The following is a 13413-nucleotide window of genomic DNA, read 5'->3' on the forward strand; positions in this document are numbered from 1 at the left end:
TTCTTACTCGTTTTTAAAGGATTGAAACACGGACTTTTTCTATCGAAAATGTCACAGAATGTTTTAGGTCAGTAGTTAACCATTCGAATTTTTATTTTTTCTTCTCGTCTTTCTCTATTTGGACCAGCTTTTACGAATTTTTCTTCTTTTCATTCAGTTGATTCAGAGGAACTGTGCAGTTAGTCTAAGAGAGAAATCATGTCTAACAATAAGTTAAGTTTAGAGGTGAGACGAAAAATGATTGAAAAAAGTGAGAAGGGAACATCTGCGAGAAAAATTGCAGAAATATTAAAATGTGGAAGGACACAAATAAACGATATAATTAAGAATAAAGATGAAATATTAAAATAATGGGAGAAAAATATGCGTGGCGGCCAAAAAAGGAAGAGAGAATCTGTATTTAGTAATATGAATGATTTCGTTTATGAATGGTTCAAGTGTGCGAGGGAGAAGAAATTGTCAGTAAATGAGCCTATGATTCAAGAGAAAGCTCTTGAAATTGCCAAAGAACTCAATGTAAGCTTTAGAAAACGGCATAACATTGCATTTCGTTCTGTGTCTGGTGAAGGAGAAGACATTGCAACCAATGTTATTGAAGAATGTAAAAAATAGACTGCCTTCAATTCCTGCGGAATATGAACTCAGAGACATTTACAATGTTGACGAAACAGGTTTTTTTTTTCAGTGCCCTCCCTAACAAAACTTTATCGCAATGTGATCCGTGAAATTGGTGTTTCTTCCCCCAAATACGATATCACATCTCCAGCCCCTTGATCAAGGTATTATCCAGTCATTTAAACTGAGGTACCGCAAGCGAGATTTGAAAAGGCTAGTTGAAAGAATGGAAGAGACAAGCTGTTGCTATTGTTAAGAATAAAATTATTATACCCACTGATCAGGTGTGTAAAAATTTATATGAGCCGTAGTATATTCCTCGTCCAATATGTAAATAAATACAAATGAAGAATATGGATGCCCCATTTGCATGTAGAGTTTGTAGTAATCATCCATATGCACGATTATTGTACACGCACAGTACTAAAAAGTCAATGAAAATCAGTATTTTCATGCTGATTCATAAAAAACCGTAACCTTGATCAAGCGGCCACCCGATAAAACGGCCATTTTACAAGGTAACTTCAGATGGCCGCTTTAGACAGGTTTCACTGTATTTATATGTCTGTGTGTTCATAGGGAGCAAAAGCTTTGGAAGACTTCATCGAAAGTGTGCGGTCAGATCCAAGCACCCAGCTGCCCAAGGATGGTACAGTGCATGAACTGACCAGCAATGTTCTCGTCTTCCTGGAACAGCTGCTGGACTACGTGGACACGATCGGGGGTGTCCTGGCTCAGGACTCTGTGTACAGCAACGCCCTGACTCTCATCCCAGGACATGGAAAAGTTGACAAGAACAAGGCTTTGGTCGGCATATATATCAGTGCGTTCGGTTTATATACATTATGTCGCTTTACAAACACTTTTTTTTTTTGGGTCCTTTACAGCAAGGATTTTTTTGGTTAACATTCTTCTTGTTGATTACTGTGAGGTTTAATTGGAAAGGTTGAATATCCTGACTGAGTTTTTACTGCCACTTCAGATAAATGTTACATCAGTTTTAATGAGATTCTTTTTGCCGAATTAGTAATATCTGAATCATCATCTTCTATTCTGCTGCTACTTCTTCTTTTTCTTCTTCTTGAAGAAGATTTACAATCATGGCATTCCATTTTTTCCCTAACTTCTGCCATTTAATTTCCTTCAGGATATGTTTTTTTTAATCCAACCCTTTAAATCATTCTGCCTTCTTCTTCTAGAATAATGCCTTCCATTTTTTTCCCCTAACTTCTGTCATTTAATTTCCTTCAGAGTATGTTTTTTTGCAATCCAACCCTTTAAATCATTCGACCTTCTTCTTCTTCTTCTTCTTCTTCTTCTTCACCTTCACCTTCACCTTCACCACCTTCACCTTCTTCACCTGCTTCACCACCGTCACCACCTTCACCTTCTTCACCACCTTCACCACCTTCACCTTCTTCACCACCTTCACCTGCTTCACCACCATCACCTTCACCACCTTCACCTTCTTCACCACCTTCACTTTCTTCACCTTCACCTTCTTCTTCACCTTCACCTCCTTCTTCACCTTCACCTTCACCTTCTTCTTCACCTCCTTCTTCTTCTCCTCCTCCTCCTCCTTCTCCTCCTCCTCCTTCTTCTTGAAGATGTACAATCATGGCTTTCCATTTTTTCCCTAACTTCTGCCATTTAATTTCCTTCAGGATATGTTTTTTTTAATCCAACCCTTTAAATCATTCGACCTTCTTCTTCTTCACCTTCTTCATCTTCACCTTCACCTTCACCACCTTCACCTTCTTCACCACCTTCACCTGCTTCACCACCTTCACCACCTTCACCTTCTTCACCACCATCACCTTCACCACCTTCACCTTCTTCACCTTCACCTTCACCTTCTTCACCTTCACCTTCTTCTTCACCTCCTTCTCCTCCTCCTCCTCCTCCTCCTCCTTCTCCTCCTCCTCCTTCTTCTTCTTCCTTCTTCTTCTTGAAGATGTACAATCATGGCTTTCCATTTTTTTTCCTAACTTCTACCATTTAATTTCCTTCAGAGTATGTTTTTATTTCCATCCAATCTTTTAAATCATTCAACCTCCTCCTCCTCCTCCTCCTCCTCCTCCTTCTTCTTCTTCTTCTTCTTCTTCTTCTCCTCCTCCTCCTCCTCCTCCTCTTCTCCCTCCTTGCCTAGTCTTCATCATCTTCTCTTCTAGAATTCTTTGCTCATTTCATCTACAGGATCTCTCAACCATGCTCGTTTTTCTCTGTGTGACATCCTCAAGTAATAACCGTTCTCTTTCCATTATTTATTAAACTTCTGTTTTGTTTTCTTCTTCATGCTTGAAAGTTAAAGAGCTCTCAGGCAGCACCACATTTCAACGTCCTTTAGTTATCAGTTAATAATTTGTTGTAAATCCATTTAACTACACTACTGGCAATAAACAAACAATGAAACAATAAATAGGAGTAATAGTAGAATAGGCTATAATACAGAAATATAAAAGTATATCAAAATTTAATTTCAAATCCCAAACATCCTCACAATCCCAACCATGCTCACAATAACAATCACGAACAGCATACACTTTTGATAGCATTATAGGATTCGATGAGTTCCCTGTCACTTTTTTTTTCTTTTGTGTGAAAAAAATACAGTATCATAATTTGCATGGATGGTTTAAAGTTCGAAATAATCTGTTCTGAGTTCTGCAATTTCGTGCCACACAATTTCATTTTTCAAAATTCGATATTCAGGCAATAACCACATACAGACTGTGACTAACTTTCTTTTTACAAATGGCTTTTAGACAATCTGTAGGTTCATTGCCACCCTCACATAAGCCCACCATTGGCCCCTATCCTGAGCAAGATTAATCCAGGCCTTCCCAAAGATTTTTTTCCCCTCAGGTCTTCCAACTAACACTATATGCATTTCTGGATTCACCCATACGTGCTACATACCCTGCCCATCTAAAACATTTGTGACTAACCTGAAGGTTATTGTATCTATTTTCTTCTTCTGTATATTCCACCCTTCCCAGTCCTGTTGCATTTTTTTCCTCTTTTATCGTTGTTTATCTATACTAATAATAAATCTGTAGCCGAAATTTTTCTGGTAATTTTCGATTTTCCAAAAATAATTAGTCCTAACATATATAATTAACTACCCCGAAACCGAAAATCGCTTTTTTGAAATTTTTGTTTGTATGTCTGTCTGTCTGTATGTTTGTTACCTTTTCACGCGATAATGGCTGAACCGATTTCGATGAAAATTGGAATATAAATTAAGTTCGTTGTTGCTTAGATTTTAAGCTATATGGCATTCAAAATACATTATTTAAAAGGGGGGTTATAAGGGGGTCTGAATTAAATAAATCGAAATATCTCGCTTATTATTGATTTTTGTGAAAAATGTTACATAACAAACATTTCTTTAAAAATCATTTCCGATAAGTTTTATTCGTTGAAAAATTTTGATAGGACTGATATTTAATGAGATAAATGAGTTTTAAAATTAAAATAACTGCCATCTAAGGCGGTGTAATGAAATAAACAAATGAATTCGTCTATTAAGAAGCCTTGGCCAACAACAATCGAAAGCTATGATCATAGCTTACAGAGAATGTTTCTGTGTTTGTATGAAGTAATATGGGAAGCTAAATTAACTGATTTGTGTAATTAATTATTATTTCACCATTGGAAAGTGTAGTTTCTCTAGATGGACATAATGCTATAATGTTATTACAGTAACTTCTGAGTGAATTGAGGACAGGCAAGATTAAAATAGCTTCTTATGCACAAACAACTTGATAGGCTATTCTGTGTATTCGTTTCCTGTATTTCTTAAAATAATGTTTATCTCAGAGAATTAACGAACCACAAGAGTGTATTGATTTAGTATGCAGTAGTAATAATATGTTAGCTTAGCATTCCATTATTTTATAATCCAAATTTTAACTATGCTCAATTGAATCGTGTTAAAATACATAAAATACATATGCATTAAATGCAATGCAAAAAAATTGGGTAATGAGCCAAGCAGTTTATGTTGCGCTGTTGTAAAATAAAATTTGTTCCTCCTGAGATTCAAGAGCCCCCATAACAAATTAAAAACTTACTTATCGGTGTACATCCGTTATCAACACATTTTTTATATAATATAATATAATATAATATAATATAATATAATATAATATAATATAATATAATATAATATAATATAATATAATATAATATAATATAATATAATATAATATAATATAATATAATATAATATAATATAATATAATATAATATAATATAATATAATATAATATAATATAATATAATATAATATAATATAATATAATATAATATAATATAATATAATATAATATAATATAATATAATATAATATAATATAATATAATATAATATAATATAATATAATATAATATAATATAATATAATATAATATAATATAATATAATATAATATAATATAATATAATATAATATAATATAATATAATATAATATAATATAATATAATATAATATAATATAATATAATATAATATAATATAATATAATATAATATAATATAATATAATATAATATAATATAATATAATATAATATAATATAATATAATATAATATAATATAATATAATATAATATAATATAATATAAGTTATTTAAGTTATTTGAAGCATTCAGAACCATAGTGGCCCAAGCGCCATTTACTGAATACGTAGAAAACAAGGGTTAAAATTAAGTTATTATCATAATTCAATGGAAACATATAGCAAGTAAAATAAAGTATACACATTAAATCTAAATGATATGTCAGTCTTCATTAAAGTATGAATGCATGTAATAAAAATTAAGAAACATGTTAAAGGAATTGTCATTGCACCAAATGAGTGTCTCTGGACCAAAATGATCGCATCTTAATTATTTAAATACAATTTAAATTAAGTAACATATTAAACGATTTATCCTTCTATCAAACACGAATGTTCCCTGGATCAAATGTCCTATTTTAATTATGTAATTACTTTATATTTATTTCTAACGACTGCAGCGGAGCGCACGGGTACGGCTAGTATTTAAATAAATCATTTGTTGTCCTTCACAGAGAAGGTCCTGGTGCAGCTGAACCTGACTCTGGTGGGAAAGAGTGACTTGTACAATGACGTATATCTGCGAGCCGTCTTCAGACTCAACAACAACAATTATGTTTTGAAAGCTCTGCAGCGTGCAGGACTGCTGGATTTGGTCCGCTTATCAGAGCCTGACTGTGAAGAGAGCTACCATGATATGATCAGAGAGCACAAGAAGACGTACTCTCAGAGGTGGGTCTTTGCAACATAGTGTAGTCAGTGCAGTATTGTGCGGGCTTACCAACTGAGTCCTCGTCGTCTTATTCTCAAACACCCTTAATCTCTGTTCCTCTATCAAAGTGAGAATCCAATTTTCACAACCTTACAGAACAACCGGTAATATAACTGTTTTATAAATTCTAACTTTCAGATTTTTCGAGAACAGATTAGATGATAAAAGGTTCTCAACCGAATAATAACAGGCATTTTCCATATTCTGTATTTAATTTCCTCCCGAGTGTCATTTATATTTGTTACTGTTGCTCCAAGATATTTGAATTTTTCATCCTCTTCGAGGGATAAATCTCCAATTTCTATGTTTCCAACTCGTACAGTAATGTGGTCACGAGACATAATCACATACTTTGTGTTTTCGAGGTTTACTTCCAAACCTACTTCCCTACTTGCTTCAAGTAGAATTTCCGTGTTTCGCTAATCGTTTGTGGATTTTTTCCTAAGATTTTAACGTCATCTGCATCAATTAGCAGCTGATTTAACCTGTTCAATTCCAAACCCTCCCTGTTTTCTTGGACTTTCGTAATGGCATGTTCTAGAGCAAAATTAAAAAGTGAAGGTGATAGTGCATTGCTTTAATATAAAAATATGGTGCCTACATTAAAACTGGCTTCATTTATACAGCGACGGATCCTTGATCTCCAGAGAACAAGGTACTGGTGCAGGTGTTACATGCTGTCTCTTCTCACTTTATAGATCTCTTGGATATGGAACAACAAGTTTTGATGGAGAAATCATTGCAATAAGTGAAAGTCTCAGGAATCTTCTCTGCCACATCAATAAATTCAAGAATGCAGTTATATTGTCAGACTCCAAAGCAGCTATTCTATCAATAGTCTCTAAACATACACCTTCATCTCAAACAGCAGAAATAACTAAAACGCTCTCTCAATTAATATCATTTAATAGAAAAATTGTATTCCAATGGATACCATCCCATTGTGGAATCCTGGGAAACGAGAATGCGGATGCTTTAGCAAAGAAGGGCAGCACTGCTACTTACAGACCTGTTACTAAATCTATGTATTACTCTGTGAAAAGATTTATTAAATCTACATACTTAAGACTTCAACAAACAAAATTTGATAACACAATCTCAAGGGAAAAAATGGAGTTCTCTGCATCATAATCCACAGTTAATTCCCGACTTACCACGAAAATCGTCTGTAGCTGCATTTAGATTGGCAACAGGCCATGATTGTTTGGCCAAACACCTGCATAAAATTGGAATATATCAGTCCCCTAACTGCCCATTGTGCAACTCAAACCAAGAAATGGATTCGGAACACCTCAAAATCTGTGCTTCAGTGGCTGGTCATGATAATATCTTTGAAAAATATTGGAGTGCAAGAGGTCAAATGACTTTATTGTCAAACGTGGCATTAGAAAACAACAACAGCTTTAGAACAGTTATATTTTTTGCTACATCACGCTTCTATATTCGAGAGCAAGAAAGTTAATGGCTTTATTGCTAGGAACTCAACATTAGTCAATAAAAACAATAACTTTCTCATTGTGATAGACACAGCTTAATACATTAGCCACTGGCATAGCTCAGTCGGCTGTTGCGCTTGCCTGCCGATCTGGAGTTGCGCTCGGGCATGGGTTCGATTTCCACTTGGACTGATTACCTGGTTAGTTTTTTTCCGAGGTTTTCCCCAACCGTAAGAGGAATGTCAGATAATCTGTGTTGAATTCTCAGCCTCATTTCGCCAAATACCATCTCACTATCACCAATGCTATCGACGCGAAATAACCTAGTAGTTGATACAGCGTTATTAAATAACCAATTAAAGAAAATACAATGTTTACACTACTAATGACGTAAAGATCTAAAGCATTATATTTATATGTCCAGAATTCATAAAGGAGTCATAAGAAACCAAAGAGAGCATTTCTAACCTCACAACCACATATCCAACTGTACCTTATCCTATTGTACGTAACATTATGTCAACCTTTGCGCTTTTTGTGTTGAATTTATATCTGGAGTAGGCCTATTTCTAAGTTTTCTTCCAAACTTCGGTAAGCAAAAGATTTATTCGCTAAACTATCTACCAAATTCGTATGGTTCAAGACATGTACACGTGGGTAAATAATAATAAAAGCAATCCTGCCACTTGAACAATTAAACTCACATTGTCGTACTAATGTTTTAGTAACTGACAATGCTACATCTCCCATATCTCAACGCAGCTGTACAACGTTTTTCGTGACCATTTAACTGGTGGTATCTCATTATAAAACGTCAGTAAATGCAGACTGTAGTAAAGTCCATTTTCCAAATAAATGAAGTAAAATCATTAATTTTGAAGAAGAACAAGAAGCATTTATTCGAAAAAAAGAAAAACAATGTGCTATAGCTCATTAACAGACAAAAAGCTTAAAGAAAACAGCATATGCCTACTCACCTCTGCCGTCTCAATGGAAACGTTGTGATGAATTTTGTGGTTGTTCTGGGTTCCAGTTGGAGTAAAGTCCTGAGTCACATCTGGGGCATGGAGGATGCACCCGTAGCCATGCCGCATGCAGGAAAACTGCGAGACAAAGATAGACATCTCATCAAGGAGAGGTTTGCAGTGAGTATTCAGTGATGTTACAATATATCGATGGCTGAGAACCAGACTGTTCTAAGTCCAAATTTTTATAATAAATAAATCTGTGTTTCATTGTGTAAACACTAAAATACTGAAACAATTGTTTTAGAGACAATTAATATTAGGTACCATCCGCAAAACTGGCTTCATTTATACACCGACGGATCCTTGATCTCCAGAGAACAAGGTGCCGGTGCAGGTGTTACGTGCTGTCTCTTCTCACTTTATAGATCTCTTGGATATGGAACAACAAGTTTTGATGGTGAAATCATTGCAATAAGGGAAAGTCTCAGGAATCTTCTATGCCACATCAATAAATTTAGGAATGCAGTTATATTGTCAGACTCCAAAGCAGCTATTCTATCAATCGTCTCTAAACACACACCTTCATCTCAAACAGCAGAAATAACTAAAATGCTCTCTCAATTAATATCACTCAATAAAAGAATTGTATTCCAATGGATACCATCCCATTGTGGAATCCTGGGAAACGAGAATGCGGATGCTTTAGCAAAGAAGGGCAGCACTGCTATTTACAGACCTGTTACTAAATCTACATATTACTCTGTGAAAAGATTTATTAAATCTACATACTTAGACTTCAACAAACAAAATTTGATAACACAATCTCCAGGGAAAAAATGGAACTCTCTGCATCAAAATCCACAGTTAATTCCCGATTTACCACGAAAATCGTCTGTAGCTGCATTTAGATTGGCAACAGGCCATGATTGTTTGGCCAAACACCTGCATAGAATTGGAATATATCAGTCCCCTAACTGTCCATTGTGCAACTCAAACCAAGAAATGGATTCAGAACATCTCAAAATCTGTGCTTCAGTGGCTGGTCATGATAATATCTTTGAAAAATATTGGAGTGCAAGAGGTCAAATGACTTCATTTTCAAATGCCTGGCATTAGAAAACGACAACAACATTTCTTGTCTGCATATGAATTGAACAAAATTGTGAATACTCCTGCCCATAAGGTTGCTATGAAGCTATTCCAAATTGTTTCATGAAGCTTTGAATGTCAGGAGCTTAAAATAGCTCTCCTGAAAAATGAAATAGTAAAATAGACTTGGAACAGTTAGGTTCTGAGCCATTGATATCCTGAAGGTAGACTTAACATAAGACTGATCCTTATGGCAACAGATGGGCGAAAAAATCTCCTATAAAATCACCATGTGATTGGTAGGGAGGGTCAGTATCTATTACAGATAAAGGCGTACCACAAAAATATGCTGCAATAAATTATGTTTTGTAGTTTTGAATTTTCTCTTCATTCATTTCTAATTCCTTTAAAATATTTTCATTCTTCTTATAATCGAAAAGTGTGTAACCTCCCCTTTGTAGTAAAAATATCTCAACTGGCTGCAATCTTTCTTTTATGTTTTTGTTTCACTGTTGACATTTCACTACCATATAGTAGGGTTGGTAGAGCCAAATTTTTGTATATTTTTAATGTTGAAGATTTTTGTACAAGACTGGGTATTAATCTGTTGTTCAGAATTCATAAAATTTGTGTGTATTTCGAAAGTTTTTGGTTTATATCTTACTACATTAATGTAAGATAATTCGAAACCTTGACATTTAAAGTTTTGTATTTGTTCTAAACAGTTATCATCCATTATTATTGTGCCAATGAAAGGCATTACTTTTGATTCTATTGTTGAAATTTCCATTCTGAAATCGGTTGCCATGTTATTTAAGGTGAATATTCCTCCTGTAAATTGTCTTCAGAATTTTAATTATCACTTGATCATCCGCGAATCATCTATTATCAGGCAGTACATCTCACTTGATGATATGTGTCACAGGAAGAACAATTATTTGTATACATCTGAAGTCTGATTAGTGAAATATGTAGCTAGTCAGTGATGAATGCAATGAAGGGAGAAAGAAACTGGCCACCTTACCCCATTATTTCCTAACCTAGTTGCCTCATAAGTAGTGCCTTCTTGGTATCATTTGTGAGGTTCAGGTCTGTCTTCGGATAATTGACTAAACAACAACATCTGCGATTAAGAATGTATTTACTCTGGTGTTATCTCCAGTTTTGAATCTTTTCTTATTAACTTGGTTCCATTTTATTAAAATTTCATTTATATAAATGTTGGACAATGTGGGTGAGAGTGGACAGCCTTGTCGGACTCCTCTGTTGATTATATTTAAATCAGATAGTTCATTGTTTATTTTGATTAACAGATGTCCTAGAAGACCAATGAAAAGAGCTTTAGATAAGGCTGAATGACATAGGTCTGTCAGGTCTAGTTCATGATGGTTTAATAATAAAATAATAATGGGAAACAATAATATAATAATAAGAAAATAATAATAAAAATGTAATATAATAATAATAATAATAATAATAATAATAATGACAAAAGATTAATTAATAATTTGTAGGTTATAAATAAAACTTCTTGTAAAGTATGGAGCTGTATTTTTCTGTTCCACAATATGACATGCAAGTCCGCTATATTATTAGCAAACACTTCATTTGTCAGTAGTTACAACTGATAGCATAATTCATTAATAATTTATTTGCATCCCTGGAAAGTAAGAGATTTTTGAACTTATATGGCATATTGAATAAGGAAGCAGTGTAGTTAGTAACTACTGATGTCTAACTGACATGCTTTGCTGCTGTATGTAGAATGTTATAACATAGTTCTGTGTCATGCAAAGATATTGATCTGTACCTCCTGTTAACAATATAGAATAGAGCTGTTTATTCCTTTTCTAGATACAAGGCAAAACTCGTTAACTTCAGCATCATTTTTACTATTGGAGGAAGCACAAAGAAAGCTTGCCCATTTGACTGATGCACAGAGAATGCTATTCGGTCCTCGTGCCGCCATGCTCGTTACAGGGCTGCTATGAATCACCTAATGCTGATTACAGGGCGCATTCGAAAGCGCAGTCTTGAGCTGTGCGTATCGTAAAATGTATTGTACAGAGCGGATAGAAGCCAGCGTATGCGTTACATGTCCTGCATTTTATCCCTCATATCAGGATTTTTATATAGTTCAAAGTGTGTTTGTTAAATAACAGAGTTCTGTATAACATTCTATGTACTTAACAACGCCCCCCGTTGGCTCTAAATTAGGAAGTGCTAATAAAACGTTACACAGTCAAACTAGGGAATTATTTATAACGTTTATAAATGTATGAAAAACAAAACACACTCCGCTCGTAATGTAAGGAGTATATACAGATTAAAATAAATCGACCATAGTACCACGCTAGTTATCGGAACATTTTAATAAAATCACACAGTATTAGTTATTAGTATTTTATTACAATGTCAAATATCAATTATTACACGATCACATATTTCTTATAACATCTTTGTCATTTCATTCAGTGATTTTATATGTAAAAGAAATCGTGCTTCTGTGTTTTCAACAATGTTATGTTATTAGTTACTCTGCAACTAGGTTTAGGTTACGTTACATGCGCTGTGATAAATCTCACTCGAAACATCAAGCCAGCAGACGAATGAGAACTGTCGACAGTTTGCCAATCGAATCGAAGCGAGGTCGAGTGCACCCGAACGTTTCCGAAAGTTCGCGCAGCTTTCCGTGGCAAGCTCTTCTTGCGTCTACTCTACTATGTATTTAAATCAATTGAAGTAAATACTGTATAAAAATAATACTATTTAAAAGTATCACCTTCCTTTCTCTTCCAAGAAATCTAAAGAAGATACACATAAGTTACTAATACTGATAGTCTTGCGGAACACATTTTTTCTGTCTACAAATCCATTATTCTCGGCCAAGTTTGAGCTTGAGTTGAGGAGCAAGCAAGCAAGCAATCAAGAGAATAAAACTCGTCATAAAATTAGAACTTTGTATTCTAGTGTCAAATTTAGACATGCATTACATTTCACGGAAGCAGTGAATTTTGAGAGAAATGTCCCATTGATTGAGGACCAAACAATCAAAAGTAATGTTATCATTTCGAAATGAAGGAAAAAGTAAGTGCTAGGTTTGTGTAAACTACAATAGTAATTTGTATTTTTTCACTGTTTCAGGGTTTCAACAAGGAGATGGAAGAGATTGCAAAAGTTCAACGCAGCTACTCCATTCCCGATGTGGAACTGCGAGAGAGTTTAAAAAGGGACAACAAGGAGTACATCCTGCCCAAATATCACGCGTTCTATGAAAAGTGTGTACACCAGTACCTTCTAGATTGTCTTTTAAATGCATGGGACAAAAATTTTTTTCGTTTGTTTCAAAATAGAAAGAAAAAATTAAAATCCTAGATGGCATTTTTTTAATAAAATCCTGAAAAACATATAGAAAAAGCACTAACATAAGTTTTTCAGATCTAAAATATTCGGGGTTTGTAATGATGTGACTTCGTGCGTTGTGTTTGCAGGTACAGCAATGTTCCATTCACAAAGAATCCTGAGAAGTACATCAAGTACACCCCTGCACAAGTGTCTGCTTTGATAGACCGCTTCTTCGATGTTGCTGCCTAACTGTATATGCAATGGATAATAAGCGTTTTGTAAATAAATGTATCTAGAGGATTTTGTAATTCTGTATATTAGAGATGGCAAATAAGTGGAAATATGCTTTGTAAATAAAAAAAAGTACAATACATGTATACTGCATAATAATAATAAATCAATTTATTGTTATTGTTGTGCAAGAACTACTTTTTCTTATCATAGTCTCTAAACACACACCTTCATCTCAAACAGCAGAAATAACTAAAATGTTCTCTCAATTAATATCACTCAATAAAAGAATTGTATTCCAATGGATACCATCCCATTGTGGAATCCTGGGAAACGAGAATGCAGATGCTTTAGCAAAGAAGGGCAGCGCTGCTACTTACAGACCTGTTACTAAATCT

The 13413-nt window shown here is 34.3% G+C and overlaps 1 protein-coding gene across 2 annotated transcripts in view; it reads left to right on the forward strand.

Annotated features, from left to right (window-relative positions):
• Positions 1 to 13195, forward strand: part of Exo70 (exocyst complex component 7) — a 35662-nt gene extending 22467 nt beyond the window's left edge. For both annotated transcript variants that reach the window (XM_069836226.1, XM_069836227.1), the window contains 5 exons: positions 1195 to 1438; positions 5690 to 5906; positions 8416 to 8527; positions 12584 to 12717; positions 12931 to 13195. In XM_069836226.1, the coding sequence (XP_069692327.1) occupies positions 1195 to 1438; positions 5690 to 5906; positions 8416 to 8527; positions 12584 to 12717; positions 12931 to 13033 (810 nt within the window). In that variant the 3' untranslated portion in view covers positions 13034 to 13195. The remainder of the gene's footprint in view (positions 1 to 1194; positions 1439 to 5689; positions 5907 to 8415; positions 8528 to 12583; positions 12718 to 12930) is intronic.
• The last annotated feature ends 218 nt before the right edge of the window (positions 13196 to 13413 follow it).

This window comes from Periplaneta americana, chromosome 9, assembly GCF_040183065.1.
Source record: "Periplaneta americana isolate PAMFEO1 chromosome 9, P.americana_PAMFEO1_priV1, whole genome shotgun sequence".
Taxonomy (NCBI): Eukaryota; Metazoa; Arthropoda; class Insecta; order Blattodea; family Blattidae; genus Periplaneta; species Periplaneta americana.